Source organism: Macrosteles quadrilineatus, unplaced genomic scaffold (genome assembly GCF_028750875.1).
Source record: "Macrosteles quadrilineatus isolate MER2022 unplaced genomic scaffold, UCM_ALF_1.0 Scaffold_7__1_contigs__length_78375512, whole genome shotgun sequence".
In the NCBI taxonomy this organism is placed as follows: domain Eukaryota; kingdom Metazoa; phylum Arthropoda; class Insecta; order Hemiptera; family Cicadellidae; genus Macrosteles; species Macrosteles quadrilineatus.
Genome location: NW_026542600.1, coordinates 19394472 through 19416538, shown reverse-complemented (window position 1 = coordinate 19416538; position 22067 = coordinate 19394472). Strand labels below are relative to the sequence as shown.

The 22067-nt window shown below is 35.1% G+C and overlaps 2 protein-coding genes across 3 annotated transcripts in view; one reads left to right on the top strand and one right to left on the bottom strand.

The window, feature by feature from the left end:
* Window positions 1-463: 463 nt before the first annotated feature.
* LOC128998851 (transmembrane protein 43 homolog) lies at window positions 464-18053 on the bottom strand. Its single transcript, XM_054425208.1, has 10 exons — window positions 18023-18053; window positions 15818-16077; window positions 14528-14596; window positions 12205-12305; window positions 8642-8863; window positions 5467-5577; window positions 3993-4233; window positions 2187-2388; window positions 1258-1486; window positions 464-810 (listed from the first exon to the last, which is right to left on the bottom strand). Exons 1-9 carry the CDS (start codon window positions 18051-18053, stop codon window positions 1275-1277), a joined length of 1449 nt encoding a protein of 482 aa, XP_054281183.1. The 3' UTR covers window positions 464-810; window positions 1258-1274.
* A 2493-nt stretch (window positions 18054-20546) lies between these two features.
* Window positions 20547-22067, top strand: part of LOC128997965 (uncharacterized) — a 12241-nt gene continuing 10720 nt past the window's right edge. Inside the window, exon 1 of one of the 2 annotated variants that reach the window (XM_054423836.1) lies at window positions 20547-20958. In XM_054423836.1, the coding sequence (XP_054279811.1) occupies window positions 20877-20958 (82 nt within the window). In that variant the 5' untranslated portion in view covers window positions 20547-20876. The remainder of the gene's footprint in view (window positions 20959-22067) is intronic. The other variant, XM_054423835.1, reaches the window with a different exon arrangement.

The window sequence follows — 22067 nt, the reverse complement described above, 5'->3', positions numbered from 1 at the left end:
TTTCCTCATGTATATTTACAAAACTAATATGGCGAGCAGTTACAACAAAATTTAGTTTTTTTTCATCTAAATTAAATAAATAGGGCCTGTTATTAATACATTTCACATTTTAGATGAAATAAAATAAACATATGTATTGTTCTGCTAAAACTAAAATAATTTATGACTGATTTAACAAGTTCCCTGTATCATTATGAAAAAGTAATAAGATGGGCCTATTTTATATTGTGATTTAATTATGAGTAGGCCTACTTTAATCAAGAATTAATAAAATAGTCAAAATTACGAACAATTGCTTAATTGCTTTATTGACTAACCAACATTTTCACAGGTGGTTAACAACTCATGCAACTCTGCAACTGAAGAAACAACAATCATAATCATAGTTAATCATTTGTGCATATCTCAGTGATACCAAATAAAAACAAAAAGGCAATAATAGAATGTAAGCAGATTTCAGTCTATGACAGCTTTTATTTCTAAACCTAATCAATGTATAAAATTTTATGAAGTTTTACATCACACAATGTTACATATAGGCAATATGTTACATGTACACACAGTTATGTACACTGTAGTTATCGTCCCATTTAGGGTGGTCAGTTACAAATTTGTCAACTCAGTCCCAAAACATGTTTTCAACATTCAGTCTTGGGCACAACTCGTAGACCATGTCCTCTTCCTGCTCCATAGGTAATATATTATATTGCATATGGATGTAACATGTATGCAAAACCTTCATTCCTTTATCTTGAAGTTTGTCTTTGTCAGGTATAATGGGCACAGATCATTTGGTATTTTTCAGACCACCTGTAAGTATAAAATTTGAAAAAATATGTTATTTCAAGAAAAATAAATTATATATAACTAACTACCCTACCCGTAAGGTTTTAAATTGAAGATTAAATTTAAATTAAAAGTATATTAGACCATTATTATTAAACCATTAATAATTTTACCATTGTATATTTTAAAGAGTAAAATTTAATTTAGTGGCTGGTTAAAAAAAAAATAATAAAAAAACGTCACAGCAAGCAATCAGCACTACTACACCATTAACAAAGTAGTATCAAACTATTAGATGTAGATTATAGACAGAGAATGAGTTAAATAGAAGTGTCAGAGAGACTAATTAAATAATACAAAGGATATCATTGGAACTAAGGTAGTGTTTGTAAACACATTCGGTTTACTGTCCCTTAGTTCAATTAGTTAAGTCAAATACTTACGTATTACATGATATATATTAAATCTCACCTAAGGGGGATATGAAGTCAACGGTTGAAGTAGTAGTACAGAGAATAACCTTTGATAACCAAATATAGCACCAAGATTGCTGCTATAAGTAGATTGACTGATCCAAGAACTGGTCTGAATGGCAGCCAGGCAAACGCCATGACAGTGAAGAAGGTGGCTGCAGAAAGAATCTGGCAAAGGAACGCCTTGTTGTTGTGAACGAACGCTTGCAATAGCCGACTCTGTCTACCTGCAAAAGATCAAACCATTATGTCAAAATCTAATGTAAAACAAGTGATACATTGTATCCTTTCTTGACGTTATGGAACAATATACATAGAGCCAAGTGAGTTAGTACATAGCAAAAAAAAGCTCTAAAAATCAATTTTGATAGTCCTGGCTGTGGCAATCGCAAACCTTTTTTATAGAGAAAATGTTTAACACTTCACTCTATATTAATTTAGTAAGACATTTTAATACAACAAAACATAAATAATAATTATTTTACTTGAGACATTATACATAGTCATCAAACCTGAGGTTCTTAAAAGAGTAGAATGCTTCTCCAGCTGGATATATTAAATTATTATCAGCAGATAAAGTTTTATAACAAATTGCCTGTTAATGACCGCGAGTTACATATGAAATGCTTGAAATCTCGCTTGACATGGTTGCTAATCAATAGAGCATTTTACTCCACAACACAATTTTTAAATAATGACTTTTCTGGATTGTTTGAATAAAATTGAATTTAAGCAAAGCCTTTTTTCTATACAATTTCTACCCATTGAACTTCCTTCTTAAATTTTAATTCTATTTATTAATGTGCTGCACAAAAAAATGTTTTCTCAGTAATTTCTTTCCAGATTATATTTGTACAGTAAAGTATCATTTTAATGATTCTGGATGGGAGGGTAATCTGGAAGAATTACGATAAAGTTTGGACCTACCTACGATGAAGCTGAGAGTAGAGTAGCCGCAATATATGCCAAAATATACTGAGATTCGGATCAACCAAACACCTGATGATGGAAACTTGATGGCCAGGATATCCGAGAGAGGAAGTTCACCTTCCACAACTACTGTCAGATCTTCGCCGGCTGCAACGAAGGGCCGTAGAGTGGAGCCATCTTGTTCAGCCAGAATTGTGATCTTGAAAATAAATTAGGTATGAGAACATTTAGCACACACTGTACATTACTACTTTCACTAGTGTAGTATCATGTGGGATGCAATGCCGATTAGTGCTAGTAAACTAGGTTTATTTTACATCAAACCAGAAAAACTGGATGGACAGGCAACAAAATGTAAAGACTACTTAGAAAACTTAAAAACTACTTCAGTACAGCACAATCCCGACTAACCGAGGTTGTTGGGACCGAGACTACCTCGGTTACCGAGAATCTCCAGTAAAACAGAGGTGTCTTCGATTTTTATCTTAGGGGTTACGGTACCACATTAGGAAGTAAAAGACTTTTAAAGTATAAGTTTTAATAACAATGCATAGTGAATACAAATGTATCAATAATTGGTAGGCCTATTTTAATGGAAAATGTATTTAAATAAGTCAATGTTATTAAGTAAAACAATAACTCAAACATGCTTAATACTTCTTAAATTGTCTTGGAAAACTTTATATAATACAGTATTAATGATAACAAGCCAATACTCTACAGGATTAAATAAAAACACAATAAGGTGGACCACTACAGTTTTTAAAGGAGCGCTCCCCTACATTATCGGATATAATTTCTACGTTAAAGTTCAAATAATTCACAGTATTATTTTAAGAAATCACAAATTACATGCTATTTTTACTTTACTTTAAACAGAAATATTCATAAAAAAACCTTATTATTGTTCTCCAACCAGAAATAAAAATACCTCCGCCACAGCAAACCTGCAGACTAAGCGAATTCCCATTTGCCTGATTTGATTTTCAATTTAATCTATTTCAATAACATTAGGTTTAACGAGTACTTAGGTTTGCTGCTACAGGGAGGGTATTAAGGGTATTTTTTAGTAAAAAATTAATAGCTGAGTATAAAATAAATATATTTGCCAAGTTTGATAAAAATATATCCATAAACAAGCAAACTACAACAGTTTACTTATTCACCATAAGAATAACATAACAATTTTAAATTTACAATTTTTTAAATTTTCTCTGTAACTAATAACCATACAAAAACAGTTCAATGTACTAAATTATTTGTTTTTTAAAGCTCTTCAAAATGGCCAAGAGAGAAATTAGGAAATTTTATGTTTTGAGGGTCGAAAATGAGAAAAACCTATTTTTACCCCATAAAACCCCCTGTAAAACCCTATTCCCATGGTTCGATCATTCTGGTTTGCGAACTCGTTTCAATAAACGTAGGTTTACACGTTTGTAAGAAATTTCATCAAAATCAGATAATTTTTGGTAGAGTTATCGTGCTAACTTTCACACACACACATATAGATATGAATTTGAACGGATGGTGTTTTTGGTCTCTGGGGACATCAAAACGAAAAAGTAAATCAGTCCCGGGACCAGGTCTTATCATGATAATAGCTTATTCCTGGTAAAAGACCTCGGATAACCCGGAGGCTCGGATAATTGAGAATGTACTGTACACATCTCATACAAAACTCAGTCAAAGACACGGAACGACTTTTGAAGATAAAATAGAAAAACATTTAAGCGGGCTGAATAAAAATGAACAAAGCTTTACAAGTTTATTGAGGGACAACACCTTGGCACACTCTGTACTCACCATACTGTCAGATGCTCCCGTATATGATAGCTGAACCCTCGTGTCTCCGACCTCTGGGTTCCACACATCAAAAGAATGATAGTAGAGACCTGAGTGCATTTTGATATCTCTTCGCTCAGGTCTTTGATCACTTGTGAGAAGTGTGTAGGTAGTAAAGTGGTCTTTAAGCTCGTCGCTGAGTGTGTAGCCTCCCACATGAACTATCTCGCTCACACTCACACTACTCTCCAATGGGAACGCTCTTCAAACATTAAAATTCTAAATTAGATTGGGACTATTTCACATTTTAAATTCTATTTAACATGGAATTATAATATTTCACAACACTTGCTAATAATAACACACTGCACATTGTTATAGAAAATGGTCACTGATAACATTTTCAACTGAGGAAGGTTTAAGTCAGAGGGAGGGTTCCTTGATTCAAAATGTTGTCAGTGATGGTGTAATATTCGAATTTTGTAAGTAGAGTCTGTTTTGTGTGTCTTGTGCAATATTGGACTCTTCAGGTAGGGAAAACCTGCCATCCTAAAAATATCCTATTTTTGGTACAGTAAAGCATAAATTAACTGTTTATTCTATGCTAGATTCCTTGTTATAATTTCCGGCAATGTTATTAAGTCCATTGTTAAGCCATTTGAAGGGCCCGTCATCCTTCCTGTCAATACAAAGATACATAATTTCAATCTGATTTATTTGTGTCATCAAACATTACAGTAAGATAATTTTAAGAGTTTGGTTAAGTGTGTGCATACATAACATGTTTTAAGTTCTATTTGTCTTTTTATCTTGAGAAAATTGTCTATTCACAGCAGGTGTATGTATTACTAAATGAAAGAATATACTGTATGTATTACAGTATGCCTACAGTACTAATGTTTACATGAAGAGTTTTAACTATGCAGCATTCCTTCTCAAGAATGTTGCTTACTGTGTGGTTAAAGCGAAGGACAATTTAGCAGATAACATAGTCAGGGAATTATGGAGGAAGTCTTTTGGAATACAAAAATTAACGGAAAATCTGAGTCGCCATGATTGTATACCGAGTTGTACCATGATAGTGACAGAAACGGTAAGAGTGGCTGATGAGAACCAGACAACAGTGTCCGCCTAACCCATTCACAGCTTTAGTATAGGAACTGCATGAGTAAAACTGCTTAGTCTGTTCTGCCGCACCTCTGTCCTTTTCTGCTCATTTTAATTTGATTCAAAATGTATATGTCCACTGCTATACAATGTATAAATAATACACAACTAGCCTATGTATGGCTTTCCTTTAGGCCTACTCCTTCACAACCTATGTTAGGGAGAAATCCCTTAGTTAATTTGGGGTTCACTTTTGATAACTTGTAAAAAACCCACTCCTGTTACTAAAGAGTACGTACACTGCTAGTCATGTCCCTATTCATTGATTGTCTATACTACTATTTAGATACTAATAAATGGGGTCCGTCTTTATACATTAAATACTTACTTAGGATTTGCATGACCAAAAGGTTTAGCGAATAATGTGCTGTCAACTAGTCGATCGCGCCAAGCAGTAGTGTACACTATGGGGTTGTAAGAGTCTGTATCATAGCCCCACCTGCAAAATAACGTAGGTCAATCACCTATGATAGATCCTCTGCTGGCATATAATATGCACCAGCAATGATTCCTTGATACTACTGATACAAATAGTTATGATGAATCAAGAATCAGAATCAGCCCCTTTCTATTCCAAGTTTAGCATGTTTTAAAATGTTCAAGGTTGGATGTTGCAGGATGCTGTTACAACTCCGGAAAGACAGCCAGAAGAAATACCATTCACGTGGAGAGGAAACTAAACCTTCTTGAGATGTTTGATTCAATATCCATAGTTGATGTTTGAAGATGAATAACTAGTGATGGACAAGACCCGAAACTTTGAGATTTTTTTATCTCGAAGCTTCGGGCGGGATTGAAATACAAACGGGATATTTTGGAGACGAGATTATGGGCCTAATTATGTATTTTTATTGAAGCTAACCATCCAGGTATAAAACTATAAACTGCAATTGGGAAATAAATTGTTCTAAAACCATTGTTTCTTTTACTATTCACTCCTTTTCCAACCTCAAAATTGTTGTTGTTTATCCTCTATCCTGTAATCTAAATATGAGTACTCTGAATGCAAGGCGTGCTCTGAGTGGTGATGGCGATTCGCGAAGGATTAGCTCAATTTGAACGAATCACAGGGAAATTCAAATGAATCATGGCTAAATTAAAAAAAAGAGCCGATTCTTACTTTGAATCAACTCTCAACTCAGTTGGAAATAAGGCCTCTTACTCAGTCTTCGCTATCTTATATAACCTTCTAAGAAATAGAGAAAAAATATAATAAAGACAACAGCTGCCTAAATGTTTTATACTCGTCTAGGGATGTGTCGAATCCGAATCTTGAATCCACCAAATCCTAAGAAAAGGTTTCAAATTCGAGATTCGATTAACGACATTCGAGAATCGAATCTCGGGTCCGCTGACAGAATACACCGACTCGCCGCAAGCTCTATAATAATGTGAAGCAGCAGTGTCGATCCACGCATAGCTGCAAAAAAGCCAAACTCGGTCTCAAAACTCATGGACATGGCTTAAATTACGTCCTAGTCTAATATAAATCGTATTTTAAATAGTGATAGGTCAATAACAGAATTGCTTGAGTCGATACCAGTTTTTAAATTAAATATTACTCACGACACTCGATACCGGTTCCATTAAAAACTCATATTTTAAGGAAGTTGCCATGGTCAATGTTTTGTTGTTTGTTTAAATTGAGAATCAGACAACCAGCGTAGTTCATGACGGCCCAAAATTATCGTTTGGTCTCAGTTATTTATCGTATCTAAGTCTGATAAGTAAATGGAATCAGGGAACCGCTCTTGCTTTTTACAAAACGAAATAGTCGTAGACTGAAAACATCCAAATGGAGGTAGTACTGGTGGTACGGCGTGGCAACTCTGCTAGAAAATCAAGACGCTGTAAAATGTTGTCATGTTGGTACCATTAGAAGAATCAACCAGCTCATTGGCTGTTGGCTTAAATTGCAATCAAACAATCCCCTAGTTCCAAAGTACTATTTTCCTAATACATATGGCGGCCAACGTCTCACAATTCTCGCATTCAGTGCTACCTTCGGTTGTGGTTTGTAGCTCTAGTCCAGTTCAGTCATTGAGTGCGAGCGTTTGACTGTTCGAGCAACTATTGACGCCATTGCCGCTATTGAAATCAACTATGAACTATTGAGCAACTATTGAAATCGATCGCAATAAGTATTTATTTGTTTGCATTCGTGTAACAAGCAATGGCAGAACTGTACTGTAGAGTAGACACTAGACAGACAACGACACGACAATTTACATTACCCAATACAATTCCCAGTCGACGCTCGACTTTGGATGGAATTGATGTTTACTATTTATTTTATATGTTAGTTAAAATTTTATGAACAGAGTATACTATCGATCAACAAATTTAAAATTAACAAGTGTATCTACAAGAACCATAAATAACCAATAATGAATATTTGCCGTCCAAATAAAGTATACCAACCGATTGTTCGATTTAGGTTAATAGGTTTTAAAAGGTGTAACTGATTAGTCGTCTGTTATTTTTGCCGTGTGTCAATAGTAGTTTACGCAACGATTGCGTTAAGTGAGTCTTTACGACACGAGTAGAAAATTTAAGGCACGAGCCTTAAAAACTTCTACGAGTGTCGTAAAGACTATTAACGCGAGTTGCGTACACTACTTTACCTACGACCGTTTTTTAATTACTATCAATCTGGATTTAATTACTAACAATCACTACTGATAACTTTTTAGAGAGGTTATGTTTTTGTGTATTGTCATTGCCACTGAAAGTGATGCAACGACTTGTTGTATAATCAGCTGATTTCCTGTAATTACGTGTTTGTTAAACTTCGTTAAATATTACATTGCTGGCAGCATTCTTACCATAAATAATATTGTATCAGGTACAATTCGGCAAATATTTCATTTATTTTTGGACTTCCACCAACTTAATTAAGAATACGCGAGTATCAACATGAACAAGTCGGATCAACAATTAAATTGGTCAACTGATCAGCTGATCAGCTGATTAGTTGACGTTCGAAGCATTACAATTTTAATTCTTTTCTCTCAATACTTGAACCTCATTGGTCCGTTACCTGTGTGGATATGAGAAAACTATGCGGATATGAAATGAAACTATGCGGATATGAAAGTAAACAGCTGTAAAGTGAAACTTTTCAATTCTAAGAACTGGACTGAAATGGCTACTTTAAAAAACGGTCGTAGTTAAAAGTAATTACTTAACTTAGTATTTAGTTATACTTATCATTTCCTTCCTATTGATATTAAATTAGGTATGTGATTAAAAGTGTTCTTAGTTTACATTATGAACTTTGTTTATATCTACCTTAAAAACACAGTAGAATAAAAACTTGTAAATATTTATGAACATAAAAAGTAGATAGTTATTTTTTTTATAACTTTCCATTAAATCTTGTCCCGAAAAAAAAAAATCCCATCCCGTGGGAATTAAAATCTTGTCCCGTCTCGTCTCAAAATGAAAAAACTAGTCTCATCCATCACTATGAAAACGGTATCAAAGAAAGCAATCACACTTACCACTGAGATTTTTCTTCCTGCACTTCAACCCACTGGAACATCTGAACTCGTCTTTTGAGTTTGACGGCAGCGATAGTGACTCCATACTCGGGTTCTGTGAGAGGTTCATTGACTTCAATGCGACCTTTCAAGTAAATCAACTTTCCATTATTACCAGAATCAGGTAATCTGTTGAAGCCAACATCTACAATCAATCTTGTTATGTTTTCAAACGTTTCTTGTCACATAACAGAGGATATCTGTAAATAACAAAGGCTTTTAAAAAAAAGTTCTGGTGATGAAGTCTAGAGGCTGAAATACTCTAGCAATGTCTAAATATAACATGTTTGTTGAAGATAAAATAAAAATAAATTAGGTTTGACATTACTTTAAATAACTATGAAGTAACACATTTAAGATTTTCAGTTACCTACATAATTTTTGGCTATACTGGATGAATTAATAAATCCTAGTGTTTGTTTAATCCAGTAGTGGCTGGTGATCATTGGTGGTGGGAGGGCTCTGTATTTTTTAACATTGAAACAAAAGCCTACCATCATTCACTTTTGTCAAAGAATTGATAAACATTTTATAGCTTTAATTTTTAATGTACACACACACTTATTAATTTAAACTTACTAGTAATTGTTTTCAATGCTGTTATTGTATTTAATCTAAACATTTGGGTCTGCGTACTTAAAATAACACTAACAAAATAAACGGTATCAGCATTCTGACACATACTTTCTCCCATAAGTTTGTCAACAACCTTTATTATGTGTAGGCGGTGTAAATATACGGAAATGGGATTTGTACAATTTTGTTCAGAATTTAAAGGACTATAATATACAAAATTTTTATCAAAATTGTTCGGGCCATTTTTGGGAAAATCCGATTTTTCTCTTAACCCTCCGAGTGTTATTTGTCGCTGCAGCGACACATAACACACTTTGTGTCGCTGCAGCGACTCACAAACACTGTTTACGGCGAAGGCTCTATGACTGACAAAATCGGATTGAACTGGATCGAGTTAGGTATCGTTTTATTTTACAGATTCAGAGCTTTCTCCGGAGGTCTGTCTCTAAGCGCTTTTCATTTTAATTCCGAAAATATTGTAGCAGACAGCTGACGTGCGTATTTGTAAACAGCTTGGTTAACCTCGCACCGTTGACTGATGTGTTTTATTACGTTTATCATTGTTTTAGTGTTAAAAATCAAAAGTAGGCCTAGTGATATACGTGGTGCATTATAAGAAGATTTAAGTGATTTTGAAGGGCTGGTTGATGATCCTGAAGAAGTAGGTAGTGATATTGATGTACATTATCAGCCAGATTCCTAGCTATGGTTAGGCTATGCATTCTTAGCTAAACGCTATGTACTGAAATCTGCTTTTTGCCCATAACTTATTTATTTGCAAATCTACTTCCTTATATTATTATATATTTGTAATCCTCATAAAATTTAGAACAAAGTGGCTATTTTCAAATATTTATAGGCCTATAATTTATACAATTTCATTGAGCGCAAACTTATTTTTTTTTGAAAATTTTCCAAAATATTTTTTTTTACTTAAACATTTTTTTTTAAACAAATGTTCCTTATGTTCTATGTAAAATATTGAAGCCCATGATTTTCCAAACAAAATGGTATATAGAACAGTATAATTAACATTGTTTTCAAGCTTCTCAGATCCGTTTTAATAAAACCTTGCAAATGAGCAAAAAATAGGCAGACATTAAGGCCAAAACAAGGGACACTCGGAGGGTTAATTTATGGGGGTTTTATGGGAAAATGACATAATTTACAATAACTTTTGAACCGTAATTTTTACATAAATGGGATTTACAACATAACTCCAAACTCACTCTCGCAAAGAGAACAGCTTCTCAAAAACATTGAAACCCAGTTTAAAAAGGATCGTTTCTATTTTGAACACACAAACCTATTATTTCTACAATACCATAGATATGACCTAAACAAAATAAGTCTTGAAAATAATCTCGTTCTAGGGAAGTACAACTGTACACAAAACCCAAAACATGTTTTTTTTTCATGACAATATATGCAAGAGTATGGGACAACAAGGGGTCAACTAATCCGAGTGGAAAGGGTTAAACAATTTAAACCCTTTAGTTAATATAAATAAGACAAAGTGCATATCTTTCTCAACATATCAGAGTAATAAACAAGCTCAACATAGAAATTTTGATGGAAGGAAAATGTCTAGAAGAACTGCAAAGTTTTAAATTCCTAGGACTTGTATTGGGCAACAATTTAAATTGGAACCTTCATATTGAACATCTTAGCCTTAAGATTTTATCAGGGATTTTTGCTCTGAGAAAAATGTCTAAATTATGTCCTTTGGAAACATTAAAAATAATTTACTTTGCTTTTATTCACTCCTTTGGCATAATTTTATATGGGGCAAGCTCTCAAGAAAATTTGGAACAAATATCATTAAAAAAAGAAGCACTTCATATCATGTTAAACATTCAAGATCGGACAAATTCAGTTAAAGAACAATTTTCAAAACTTGGTATTCTTACTGTTTTTGCCCAATATATCTTTGATTTCATTTGATTTGGCAGAAAATTGGACACGTTGGAGGAATACGAAATATACAGAGCTCATAAAAATAACGACAAAAATGAATTTGTTCTGAATGAAAAACTAAATTTTAGCTCCAACTCGATATTCAATTCTATTATTCCTACCAAAGAAACAGCTGTCCACTGCCTCCGTGATAACAATGATAAGCCTGGATAAACAAATAGCCAGTCTGTCCCCGACCCGCGGCGTGACCGTGTGTTTTGTTCGAGGAGGCCTGCATGTCTAAAGCTTTACGTGTTGTAAATGTATATGTTCCGTGTCGTGTCGTATTTGTGTTACGTGTTACGTGTTTATTTAATTGAACATTGACGAAACCATATGGTGAATAAAAACTTCACTAGTACTCAGCTGAGGATGACAATGTGTCAAAACATGTACTGAAACATGAAATGAAATTCAATGAGCTATTGGCGTAAGTAATCTAGTCTTACAATTTGATTTCATCTTGTTTGTAAAGAATAATTTACCAAAATTCGAGACCTTGGGTTCATGCCACAGCTATAGGACAAGGCACAGACTTAAAATAAGTTTTTCTAATCACAAATTAAAATTCGTTGAAAAAAAACCTTCATATGCTGGGATTAAGTTTTATATCCTTCTACCTAATAATATTTTACAAATTACAGAAAAAAATAAATTTAAAAAACAACTAGAAACTTTTATGTTATCCAAGCCTGTTTATTCCCTCGATGAACTTGTTGGTTGACTGTGTTGTAGATTTGTACCTAAGTTATAAGTTTTTGTATTTTTATTTAGCCTTTTTATATATGGTTAGTTTTAACAATATAATTTAATTGTATAACGCCATTCTTGTGCAACATGTTGTACTCTTGAATAAAGATTATATGACTATGACTACTTAACAAGAGCGTGTGAAGCAAACTACCCAGATTGTGGTGACTGCCCTGATTAGAGTGAGCATGCAACTTTATGGACTCTAGCCCAGAATTCCTATACTAAACATTGCAAATTACGACATGGCACCCTCAGCGTTGTTCGATTGTTCTGCCATAATAGCTACTACATGTATTGGGATTGGGACGGTCTGGCCTCCGACTGCGCTGTCCAATGTAAGCTATGATCAAAAATAAGTCATTACTAAATTGAATTATCTAATTATTTGATATTAATTTTATTGTATATTATTTTAAATACTTGTTTAACTCGATAATGGTGATGTTACTGTAGCCTACTGCTGAACGTATTCAGTGGGTTGCTGCAATGGAGGAAAACAACGATGATGTTTCCTTGACCACGGGATAAATACAAATTTTTGCCACAATTTCAGGAGACAGTGATGATGTCCACATGACCAAGGGAAACGATCACTATAATACTGCAATAGAATTGTCACTAGGCGACAGAGGCGGCAGAGGGGGGGGGGCAAGGGGGGCAGTCGTCACCCCACTTTCCTAGGGAATATTTATCAAATTATAACATATAGGCCTATTTTTTTAAACTAGTCAGTTGTGTAGTAGTTAAATTGACTAGCTACCCTCATACAAATACCTAACATAATTAACAATAAATAACGATAGTATTACCGAATATTTTTAACATGTTTAGGTTTAGAAACTGACACTTAAGCCTCTGAAATTGATGTGTTTTCCACAATAACCCCTAACTCAGACCAACTAACCTAATGAGCTTGTGTCAAATTTCATACGGCAATATATGTCTGTAAACTTTCACAACCAGTTCATTTTTCCTAACCTTTTTAACACATTCGCTGCTGAAAACCTTTAAACAGGCGCTCGCCAATTGCGGCGAGGCCCGGGCGGAGCCCCGACGCGCTAACTGAATCAGCGATCGCTATTGGTATTGAAATATCTCAGTAAGACGAATCACTAAAGAGCAGTGGTGATTGTTCTGCGTTACTCCGAAAGTGGACGTAGTTCACTGAAACACCCAAAGGTAGCAGCACTGCCTGGATCAATAACCAGAGTCTTTGTAATACGGCTCGAATTGAGATATCCCCGAAAACGGGGAAAAAGCATTGCTAGACGGGATTTTACGGGCAATTTTTGTACCAACCTACACCAGAATAAAGCTCGCATTATAAGCTACAGGCTGGTAAAGATTACAACGTTCTCCGGACAATGGCTGAACCACACTGATCCGGCAAACAATACAATGCGCGCTCCCCCACCGGTGGACCCCCCGCTCCTCAGCTGAGACGCGCGGGGTCCACCGGTCGACCCGCCGCATCAAATGTGTTAAGCTTCTGCAATTGTTTTTGACTGTCCTAGTGTCTACTACAATCACTGAACGGTCTTTCAGGGTCTTAAAAGGGATCAAAAACTATTTAAGGAACTCAATGTTCCACAACCATTTATCAAATTTAGCCATCCTGGCTCTAGAAAAAGATACCTCTACCAACATAGAACTTGAAGAATGTGTTGAAGTATTAGCTAGGCATAAACCTAGACATTTAACACTTTTATATAGTAGGTTAGGAATGTCGCTAGAAAACAAAGCACTATAGGTCCATTAATGTCATGCCAATATTACCACAAAGTTTCACTGTTTATATTTTGTAACAGTTTTATTTACTTTGTCTATAATAAACTACATTTTGTGGCAATCAGGCTTTCAGTCTACTTTAATTTTCCGAAGTAGGTCTACACTATTTAAGATCATGTTTATTTTTTGTTTCCGAACCATATCTAGGGATTTTATATAGTGACGCTGTTCACTAGCCTATAGCCTAAAGATAGTTTCAAACAGGCCACTACTACCGTTGAGTATTAGTGTATACTCAATGCTACTACTTAGTGATGTCTCAAAAACTGAGGTAGGTTAAGAGTTATTTATGTACAAACTCAAGACTTACTAAGTTTTATTGAAGATTAAACATATGAACTAAGATTTTTAAAAAGGGTAGGTTGGTAGGTAGGACTTACTAGTACAACAATAGCATGTGACCAATAATTAACTTTCATTATTAAGTGAAAAGTATACACAAGGACATAGCCTTGGTTAGTAAAATTGAATAAAGAATATAATGTTTAAAGAACGTAGTATCAACAATTAATATATTTATATTTCCCCCCCCCCTTCTCAAGCCCAATCACCGCCACTGCTAGGCGATGGCACCGTCGAATTAAGCGAAGAGTCGGACAAGCTGAGGTTGAGTCAGCGGGGTTCTACTGTATTCCACATATTTTACGATATCTCGTGAAAGCAATTAAATCTCGACTGTCTCCTGTGGCTGCAGAAAACTCGCCAACTTCTTTTGCGGTCATGGATATTTTATCACTGTCTCCTGTAACTGTGTGTGCGCCACAGTTTGTTTACACTAGTCTGATCTTTCTGCGGGCCGCTTCCTAGTTCTGCGACAATGTCGCACTGTCGCTTGGTTTTCTTCTATGGAGCAAGTGGGTATGGAGATTTCTATTCTAATGACTTAAAACAACTCTGAATGAGCTAAGGCTGACATGCGTACAACTTCTTACTTACTTCATTTTTTACCAGAATTCCAATACTGAAAATAAGGATGATAATACCGATGCTCCCTCTCATCCAAGAGCCTCGGAGTTCTGATTTGGAGTTGTATCCCATTTCAGTATTCAAACAGTCCTGAAAAATGGTTGATTTAAAAAAACTCTACCTAATGTAAACCTATTAAGCTTAGCAAATTTACTTAGGCCTTGAAATAGAAAAGTAGTCCTACCCTGCTCGTTTTTAAGGTTTTTTTGCGTCCTATTAGGTCCCTAAATAAAAAAATTCATTTAATCACTTAAGAGGAAGTATGAGATTTTTACCTGAGTTAGCAGAGGATAATACTATTGTTCTCGTCTTAGTGTCAGTGTTTCTTTACTCCATACACATGGCCAGCTGTGATTGCCTGGGCACCGTATGTTTCAAATACTTGGTCTGAAGTAGAGGGTTGAAAATAAAGGTAGGCTCACAACAGGACAATTTGCATGTTTTTAAGTGCATTTAACTACCTATGTTACCTTACATGTTTTTGTTGATGAAAAATGATAACAGATAAATATTTATCCAAAGATATGTTTATCAGTGAGATTTGATTAAGGAAAACTGAGACAGTGGTAAATTGATTTAACTTTTAAGTAGTCTGGAATTCATTAATCACTAGGGAATGAAATTAAATGACTGGATGAAATGAAATGACCAACCCTATGACATGGTTAAAGGTCGACTAGTCCCAGCTTGTCATAGTCATACACACAGTGACTTACAGTTACACATCAGTCATGTCACAGTCAAAAAATAATCATATAATGCATTTTCTATTGCGCTATCTACACTCTTCCAATGTAGTTCTGTCAGTCCCTTGTTCGCGTCCGTCAGTTAATTTCAGATTTGTTCTCACCGATATTTTGGGATTGTTCAGATGACTGACGTATGTGTTTAGGGTTAGAAAATAGTTTTTTGTTGTTGTTATTTATATGATTGTGTTTATATTTTACACATTTTGTACTGTTTCTAACAATCAACAAGATGGACGATAAAAATTTGATACTTAGAATATTGAGTTTTTAGTTTGATTCTACGTCTGTCTAGTCTCAAGAGGTCAGAGGCAACCATTTTGGAAGGCCTAAACAGAGTAAGCTTGCTGACCCTAAGAAGGGAAGTGTCAACCCAGCGTTTGCGGTGCTTTTCTTTGCCCCATGACGCAATCGAAGAACATGTGCTGTTTTGTGAAATGCCACAGAAGGGTTGTGGGCTTATTATAGTTGTCGCAGAGGCAGTGTTTATTGCCAATCTGTCTGCAGCTTCATTTCCTTTTATGCCTGAGTGTCCAGGCACCCAGCAGAGCGTAAGATCATTTCTCCTACCCAACTCAGACACAGAAGCAAGGCAGTCCCACAGGAGCCTAGCTGTTGAATTCGTAAGAATTTAGTGCTTTTAATGTTGCTTGACTATCACTGGTCACGGGCGATTCAGGAAACATTTATAACGGATGGGCTTATTTGATAGTGAACCAGCCGGTCTGTAGGCACTGTGATAGGTCAGAAGAGACAGCCGATCACCTGTTCCTTGATTTTGACAAGCTCTCTGATGCTAGAATAATAACTCTTGGTAATTTGGCTAGAGGAAGATATCTTCCCGAGGATGAACTTATTGGGAAGCTACAGGCATTCATTGGAACCTTAACTTGTAAGGTCAACAAGAAAACAATTGTCTGGGGTGCGCAATAATTCGATTTTCGGATGAAGTTCTTTAAGGTCTCGGCCTGCCCCTGTTAGATAAGATAAGATAAGAAGATATTGAGTTTTAATTGAACATTTTTGACTGTGAATAAATTGACAAAGTCTGACTGAAACCAAATGACTGACAGTTGACTGAGAAATTGCGGATGCAACTGAAACTGAACTGTGACTGGTCGGTCACGGAACTCTGACTGGACTGATGTGTGTGAATCGACCTAAAGATGATGTTGAATTTAAATTAAGTTTAATGGATCTTGGTAGAAGGCTAATTCTACATTCAGAACCTAAATAAAATAAAATGGAGATGTCCGTTGGAAATAAATTAATAAATCTAGTCTTACACTGGCAGTGTACCATACAATTAACGCTCCGAGTGTTATTTGTCAATGCTTCGACACATAACACACTTTGTGTAGTGTTTTGTGTCGATGCATCGACTCACAAACACTGTTTATGGCGAAGGCTCGATGACTGACCAAATCGGATTGAACTGGTTCGAGTTAGGTATCGTTTTATTTTTCAGATTCACAGCTTTCTCCGGAGGTCTGTCTCTAAGCGCTTTTCATTTTAATTCCGAAAATATTGTAGCAGACAGCTGACGTGCGTATTTGTAAACAGCTTGGTTAACCTCGCACCGATGACTGATGTGTTTTATTACGTTTATCATTGTTTTAGTGTTAAAAATCAAAAGTAGGCCTAGTGATATACGTGGTGCATTATAAGAAGATTTAAGTGATTTTGAAGGGCTGGTTGATGATCCTGAAGAAGTAGGTAGTGTTATTGATGTAAATTATCAGCCAGATTCCTAGCTATGGTTAGGCTATGCATTCTTAGCTAAACGCTATGTACTGAAATCTGTTTTTTGCCCATAACTTATTTATTTGCAAATCTACTTCCTTATATTATTATATATTTGTAATCCTCATAAAATTTAGAACAAAGTTTCCAAACAAAATGGTATATAGAACAGTATAATTAACATTGTTTTCAAGCTTCTCAGATCCGTTTTGATAAAACCTTGCAAATGAGCAAAAAATAGGCAGACATTAAGGCCAAAACAAGGGACACTCGGAGGGTTAAGGTAGGGGCCTTTCTATTGAGGATGTTTAGCTGTAATTTGTAGGCCTAGTCTAATACGGTTAATAGGGTAGTTAAGTACGGTATGTGTTAACAAACTAGGCCTAGGCTAATTTAGTATTGGGTTGTCAGCTTAATATAGGCTAATGCCCATGATGTAGGCCTAAATATTCACGCATGAAAAATTCACACTAGGCTATAATTTATACTTTACACAGTAATACTAAGTTATATAACTTAAGCTGCGTTACTCACAATTAAGTTTAGTAAGTAAACTTATGCAATTAAGGATGATTAACTTGGAGGTAAACAAAACTTTGTGATTAACTACAAGAATAATATTCGTAGGCCTACTGGAACAATAACAACAGATTAACAAGATAATATCAATCTCAATGATAATTGATAATATTCCAAATGAGACTAATGACAAATGAGGGTTCTTTATCTTTATTTTCTTTTTTTGAATTACACACTAATCAATGACAATGGAATGACAAGTTATTGACAATGAATGACAGTGAGTGACAGTTACCGACAGTGGTGTATAACGGCAGTGCTGCCATCAGTCAGACTCACTGAGCTATAATTCTAACTGGAGGTAGCACTGAATGTCAAAGATGCGTGTCGCCAGCCGCCATGTTTGCGTGAGTCTGGTGTCATAAGAAGCCATATTATTGCTATAACTATTATTATACTTGGCTTAAAATACCTACTTTGTATGGTCGCCATTTCAAAGAAAATTATTAAAGTATTCAAGTATGACAAAAATACTCACTGCTATACCAACCTAGTTATAAGAAGCCATGTCATTGCTATGATAAGAAAACTTACTGCTATACCAACCTAACAAAATCAGCGACACGCTTTTGACAGACTTCCCAATGGCAGTGCTACCTCCAGTTATAATTTTAGCTCAGTGGTCAGACTGTCAGTTCAGTGCCATCTCGACTCTAGAGTCTAGACCTTGTCATTTTACCATTGAGTTTAATCTACACTGACTTTATATCTGTATAGATATAAAGTCGATGATTTTTTTAAAGACAAGCTAAAATTACCCTAACTACTTAAAGGCAAGCTAAAATTGCCCTAACTACTTTAGGTCACCCTACACTTTACCCCAACGGTGTGCGCCAGACCCCAGAACCTATGGTAACAGCAGTAACAGCACGGCTCACGGCTGAGCTGAGCTGAGAGTCTATAAAATTTTGTGTTTATGACATTGACAGTGGCAGTACCAGAGGAGCAGGCAGTACTGAGTGGTACTGAGGTGCACTTAGTTCGTCAACTCGCCGAGGGATGGCGCTGCGCAATCGACTTCATCTAAACCCTCAGTACTTACAAAAAGACTTTGAACTTGGGAAAGTTCTTCAATAATTTAAATCGTACAAAGGTTAACAAACAAATCTGGCTTCAAATTTAAGAAATTAAAGCTACCAATTCAAAAAATAATGACATTTTTCTACGATTTAAAGTCGTTTTAGTTATTAAAAAGCTTCTATAAGTTGGTTCCCACAGTGATTGTCAGAGAGCTGGAGCATCACAACCCCAAACGGCCCAAACTTCCGAAATCGTTATTTGACTTAAAAATTACCAAAAAATATTGTAAACTACTGATTCTTTAACAAGCCGAGATTCGTGTTTCTTACATGAGACCGAAGATTGGCTTAAAAACACGTTCAAATCATTCACCGACAATAAGTGGTAACTAGAACCAATCGAATTGATGTAATATGATCTAAATTACTACGTAAGGTATTTTATGATAAAAACATAATTAGGACCTAATAGTATAAAAAGGTGATGTAGGACCTCCTCTCTGGTAATGCAGTCTCAGAACCAACTCAAAGCAGCAGAGCAATCTCAAAACCCAGATGATTATTGACATGATCCTTCAGATTATTTAGTAAAATACAGACAAAGGTAAAATTTAAAATGATACAAAAACGACATCCACAAAAACCAGATTATACTGATTCTTGTATATTACTCTTAGTCGTTACAAAGCGATCCGATAGTAGGTATGACGTGGCTAGTATGCTTTGCGAGTGGTGAACCAGTGTCCTCCTGGCAGGCAGGGGTATGTTTTATTTTAGTTTTAATGGTGATTTTGCAAGGTATCCCCTGGACCAATGTACTTTTTCATTTGATGCCCCTAGTAGTCGGAAACACCATTCGTTCAAATGTTTATATACGTGTCCTTGAACGCAATAACTCGAGTATTTTTGGCCCGAGTTTTATAAAATTTGGCTTGAAAGTGAAGAGCGGGATAAACTTGAATGAATTTGTGAACCAGCAAGATTGGGTCGGTGGAACTGATTTTTTTTTAAGTTCAGGGGTTTTGAAATTTTCAAATATAATATTTTTTAATCCCCCCCCTCCCTTAAAAGATGGAAATGCTAAAACATGTAGTTTACTTGTTTATGGATATGTTGATAGAATTTGTAAATTTATTTATTCGATCCTATTCTATTAACGTTTGGTAAAAAAACACTTTTTACCTAGCCCGTATCAGCAAACCTAATCAAAGTCAAAGTCCCTTATTAAGCCATATTAACAATACATTGCATTGGCCAAGTCAAGAAATTACTTTTATTATGAAATTAATTAACTACTAAATACATTATATACAAATTGTTTATTTTTTATTTTTAATAATGTTAATAATGTTAGGCAAACATGATCAATCGTAAAATTTCATGTTATTTAAATGGGGAATACATTTCGTCTTGTTTATGGCCATATTTTAGTAAAAATGTAATTACTTTTGGTTGTAGTTTTATTGTAAGGCCTATAATAATTTTTCTTGTTTGTCAGAAAATGTTTATAAAATAGTTTGGCAATTTTCCAAAACAACGTCATCAGGAATATTCTGATCTAATATGTTACATATAAAATCCATATCTTTTTATTCTTAGTGCTCATAATTCTAAGTTTAGATGCCTATGTGTTACTTTAACCTGCCTTGGAAAAGAAAAAACTTAACTTACCATACCATATGATTAAACATAGACGTCACGTCGTGTCACTACTTGCTCACTTCTCTTTACTAGTTTGTCATTGTCTGTTGTGTTGTTCTCCCTGATAGCGTTTATTTAACAAACGTCGTGTACCCGTAATTAACATTAGTCATTCATTTTGACATGTGATGTCTGGCAATATTTGTCGGAAATAAGCTGTACTAATCAGATCTACTGACCATTCTTATTTGTTGAGTTGGCACATAAGTTTATGTATCATAACCAATACCTACTGGAAAAGCTATTTCACAATTATTCACAACGGTGTTAAAAATTAATGTGAAAAGTTGTTGTAAAATGTAGGTATTACAGTTATTAGCAAACGTCAAGAGCCCAATGTAATAAACTGTAAAATCGCCTTTTACTACAATGCCTTTGACAACAAGGACTGTAACTTATTTTTGGTGCTTGCTTTTTGTTGGAGCTTTTGGTGAAAAGCCTTCATATCATGGTAAGTATGCTCTACTGTTGGGATTTTACGTTTTGTAGTTCTAGCATAGGCTTAGCCTAGACTAACTTATATCAGTTAGGCCTAACTAAAAAAAAACAAAAAAACATTGTATTTCTTTATGTGTGCTGCAATACTTAGCCAATTAAATTGTGTACCAAGCTATACGCAGTTAGCTACTCTCACCCATTTTTAAAACAAAATAACGAATACATTTTCAATTAAGTTAGCTTAGCGTTCAATAACCAACTGACCAGTTATTCAGTTATTTTCATCTTTGATGTAAATATGAAAAAGTAATGAATGAAGTAATAAATGAAAAAAAGGCCGTACGGAATAGTAGTTTTAAGCGTTGAAGTTAAGATAAAAATAAGGTTCGTGATATTGCTATTTACTGTGTTATGTTATATAAGTTATTCTGTAACATCTAGTGTTGTGGCTGAGTGGTTACCTACTTGACAAAACTCGGATCAGCTATTAAAAAAATTATTGCATAAGCAGATCTGGACCAGTAAGTTAGTGCATTTTGATTTTAAATTATTACCAGTTATGGCATCCTACACATTTTGACAGCTGAAGCGAGGTAGTGTGAGGCACAACGCACCAGCTACCTAGGTTCGGTCCATCCACCCTGTGCTCCACGCTAGGCTCTGTACACAGAACTAAAAGGTTCTGTAAATACATTTTTGTAGTCCTATATTGAAGTGTGATACAATAAAGAAAGCAGAAAAAAAATATTTAAAAAAACTGTAAATTTCAAATTGCCCTGTTATTCTGATGGAGAAAAGGAAAATGGTCTTAGATTGCTTGTTTATGGAAAGGTCCTTATATGTTGATCAAATTTTGCAAATTTATTTCATCCAAAACTATTCAGTGGCGTCCAAGTACATCGAGCCCCCCCCCCCCCACAGTACATGAAGATGGTGCACCAACCCCCACCAAAACACCACTACCGTACTCATGTTTTATTTGTTTATCTCAGCAAAAGCTGTGATGCGGCAAAATCCAAAAACTCTCGCAAACATATTTTCATTGTTTAGGCCTACATCGGTGGTGGAAACATCGTCATCGTTTTCCGTGATCGCAGCCAAATATTGAATACATCCTGCATT

Coding starts and splice junctions, on each gene's coding strand:
- LOC128998851 (XM_054425208.1), bottom strand. CDS start 18,053: ATGGCAGCACTGCCGTTATACACCACTGTCG. Junction 16,078..18,022: donor GCCGTTATACACCACTGTCG/GTAACTGTCACT, acceptor CGAATTCAACAG/CTAGGCTCCTGTGGGACTGC. Junction 4,234..5,466: donor TTTGGTCATGCAAATCCTAA/GTAAGTATTTAA, acceptor TAATGTTTGAAG/AGCGTTCCCATTGGAGAGTA.